The 3,885-nt window shown below is 39.7% G+C and overlaps 1 protein-coding gene across 1 annotated transcript in view; it reads right to left on the bottom strand.

Annotated features, from left to right (window-relative positions):
* Phf6 (PHD finger protein 6) overlaps positions 1-3,885 on the bottom strand; it is a 45,166-nt gene that overhangs the window by 14,626 nt on the left and 26,655 nt on the right. The window contains exons 6-7 of the mRNA XM_021153596.2: positions 1,366-1,532; positions 1,077-1,220 (exon numbers count right to left, since the gene is read on the bottom strand). Coding sequence (XP_021009255.1) covers positions 1,077-1,220; positions 1,366-1,532 — 311 coding nt within the window. The remainder of the gene's footprint in view (positions 1-1,076; positions 1,221-1,365; positions 1,533-3,885) is intronic.

The raw sequence follows: 3,885 nt of genomic DNA, 5'->3' as shown, positions 1-3,885 counted from the left end.
AAAAAAAAAAAAAAAAAAAAAGATCAATCAGGTCAGGATCTATGGGTATAAAGACAGAATCTCTCCAAGGAACTTTAGGGTCTATTAGGAAAAAAATATTTATAAATAACTGAAATACAGTGTGTTAAGTACCATAACAGTGATATTTACTAGGTTGTAAATTGAAGCCCAAGACATTTATACATATTCATAAATGTTTTTAATGATGATTATAAAAATGAAATTCTTATACTATAAATTGAGAGTATTTCAATATGGTAACTATAATTATTATTTCAAATCCTGTTTTTTTTTTAAAAAGTCTGAAGTACATTAAGATTTGGGGCCCAGTGGTGGTAGCACATGCCTTTTAATCTCAGCACTCAGGAGGCAGAGGCAGGCAGATCTCTGAGGTCAAGGCCAGCTTAGTCAAGTTCCAGGGCAGTTCAGGGCTATACTGAGAAACCCTGTCTTGAAAAAATTTTCAGAGCATAACATATTACTTGTGATGGTTTGTATTTATTGGCAATTTGAACCAATCTGTAATCACCCTGGAGACAAATCTCTAGGCATGTCTGTTAGGGAATTTATAGATTAGGCTTAGATGAGGAGACATACTATAAATATGGGTGGCACCATTTCGTGGGATGAGGTCCTCGGCTTCTTGCCTGTGGATACAGCGCCTCATGCTCCTGCCACTGCACCTCACTTCCCATCACCATGGACTCCTCCTTGCCGGATAATCCAAACTAAACAAGTCCACCTACCCTCGTGCCCACCCTCCCTCCATTTTCCTTTTCTTTTCTTTTTCATTTTGTCTTTTGAGACAGGGTCTCACTATGATGCTCTGACTGGCCTTGAACTCCGAGACCTGCCTGCCTCTGCCTCCCTAGTGCTGGGATTAAAGGCAAACATACCACTCGACTCCTCGGAAACCCTTCCTTTCTTAAGTTGCCTATGTATTTTGTCAAAGCAATGAGTAAAGAAATCCTTTACTATACTTCTCTATGCCCTAAAACAATGTTTAAAGCAAAAGTACCATATTAGATTACCAGCTAAATGATTTTTTTAAAAAACACATAAGAAAGCATGCCTACCATGCACTTGTAATGTGCGGCTGCCTTCTTGGCATTAAATATATGCAATTTCCCTCTTGCTTCATTTTCTTCCTCCCCTACATGGCAAAATCCACATTTAGGCCTGGTATCATTAGGACTGCTCCTGTGTGGAGACCTATCTCGCTGTAAATATAAAAGGAGGAAAACACTTATAAATGGATCCAGGGCTTATTTCATTCTTCAAACAGTATAGCTTACCTGTAGCCACAGTTCAAGGGAAAGTCTCCAGGCTGCAGGCAATGGTGGGAACCCACCAGGTTTTACTTACGTAGGAACTGCTTTCCATCTCATCTGTTCCATGGGACGATGTGGATCTGCTGTCTTCCGGCAGCCCTTTAAGGTTAGTTTTTCTTGGTCTTCCTTTGCGACTTTTCTTCTTAGTCTTTGGAGATGAGGGCTCCAGTTCATGCTCATTAAAACTTTCTTCTAAATCACCTGCTCAAAAAGAAACAAAAGCTATATTTATATGGGTCAGTTTTAACCATCAGCAGTAGGTCCATGAGTCTGCAGGAACTACGCTTTTCGCTAGCATGAAACGGCCCCTAGAAACGAGGATACCTACCTGGTCTATGTTCTACTCAACGGGGCTCAATCCAGTGTTTCAAATAACTGAGTACAGACCTTTTGATTGGAACCATTATAACCTCATTTGCTTTGATTCTGTAGTTCTGTAAAAATGGGTTCTGTGATACAGGCTGTTTGGCTTTTAAACACGATTAGGTCAGTTATAATAAAAGAATCTCACTTTTCAGTCACACTGACCAGATCTCAAAAATGAATTAGCCATACCAGGCCAGAGGCAACAGTGTCAGCCTGACCTGCTTCCATCGCTGCACTTCGACGGGACAGCACTGATGCAGACAGTTCTTCCATTATGAATGAACAACTTCAGCTTCAAAGCCGTCTATGATTGAGCTAATTCATCAAGCAATGAAACATGTCCCAAGTACAAAAAGAAGCTCTAACAAGAAGAAATGGCAAAAAAAAGCCATTTTGTGAGTTAGCTGTAAACACTTTCATTAAACTCATAGAAATACAATGATTCTTCCCATAAATAAGAAAATAATTCTACCATTAACACTGTTTCATTCAGTTATTCACTATAAGTATTTATTTATTAATGGCCCACAAGACAGCATATTGGGTGATGGTGCATGCACCCAAGCTTGGTAACCTAAATTTGATTTCCAGAACCAACATAATGGTGGAAAGAACAAAACAATACCCTTAAGTTGTCCTGACCTCCACAGGTGTTCTCTGGTACACACATGCATCATACATACACACAGTAAACATTTTTAACCTCACTCTATAATGTAGTATTCAAAATGGTATAAAGACCAAATATTAATTCACCTTGGTGGTGATGTGGGGGCCTGTGAAATAGTGACTCAGTAGGTAAGAGTGCTTGATGCCAACCCTGACTACCTGAGCTCAATCCCTAGGATCCACATGGTGGAAGGAGAGAGCCAACTCTCAGTTGTCCTGTGACCTCCATGTGCATGGCCTGCAAAACACACACACACACACACACACACACACACACACACACACACACACACAGGCATGCATAAGTAAATGTAGCAAAACTTTTAAACAAATTTTAATAACACCTCTGTATTATTTGGTGATTTAAATAAGCAATATGCTGCTTTTCTAATTGTAAGAATGGGGACTATTCATTCATCACTGATGATAATATATCTAGTACAATTTTTACTCTATTTTGCTTATTTTTATTCTATGTGTATAGATGTGCAAGCATGAATGTATGTTTATTACATATGTGCCTGATGCTGAAGGAAGTCAGAAGAGGGTATTGGAGCCCCAGAACTGGAATTATAAACAATTATGAGGTATCACATGGGTGCTGGGAACCAAATTCAGGCTCTCTGCAACTGCAGCATTTCTCCAAACCTCTTTTAAACTTTTTTTTTTTTTCGAGACAGGTTTGCCCCCTGTAGTCTCAGCTGACCTTGGACTCATGGCATTCCTCCTACCTTGACCTCTGAGTGCTGGAGCCATAGGTTCAAGTGACCATATCTGCAACCTAAAAATTATCTTAAATAAACTACCTTTCATAATCATAGTTCCTTGTAGATACTCAAATGCTTAGTGGTTACAAATTGCGCTATCAAGTTACTTCTATAAGTATAGAATAGTAGCAATAGTTATAAGCTACACCTAGTTGCTATTACTAATACTTCTTAAAAAGATTTATTTTTGTGTTTTTGTATGTGTACACATTCATGCTGGTTCCTGAAGAAGCCAGAAGAGGATGCTGGATCCCCAGGAGCTTGAGTTATAGGAGTAGCCACCTGATGCAAGAACGGCACGTGCTCTTAGCACTGAGCCACCTTTCCAGCACCATGTTTATTAATTTTAAGCTTCTTTTGAACTTGTATCTCTTTTGATTGTCCAAGTATGGGCATTTTGCCTGAAATTATTTCTGTGTGCCACGTATGTGCAGTGTCTGCAGAGGCTAGAAGAAAGTGTCAGTTCCTCTGGATCTGGAGTTACAGACAGCTGACATGTGGGGGCTGGGGAGTAAACCAAGATCCTCTACAAGAAGACCCAGATCTCTGAATTGCTGAGCCATTTCTCTGACCCCATGCTTACTATCTTTAAAATGTTGCTTTTAAAAGGAGTAAAAAGGGGCCAGAAAGATGGCTCAGTGGGTTAAGATGCTTGTCACCAAGCCTGATAATCTGAGTGTAGTGGCTATTCCTGGTTGTCAACTTGACTATATTTGGAATGAACTACAATCCAGAATTGGAAGGCTCACCAG

The sequence above is a fragment of the Mus caroli genome, chromosome X (genome assembly GCF_900094665.2).
Source record: "Mus caroli chromosome X, CAROLI_EIJ_v1.1, whole genome shotgun sequence".
Lineage (NCBI taxonomy): Eukaryota > Metazoa > Chordata > Mammalia > Rodentia > Muridae > Mus > Mus caroli.
The sequence above is the reverse complement of the archived record's forward strand: the minus strand, read 5'-3'. Positions and strand labels throughout refer to the sequence as shown.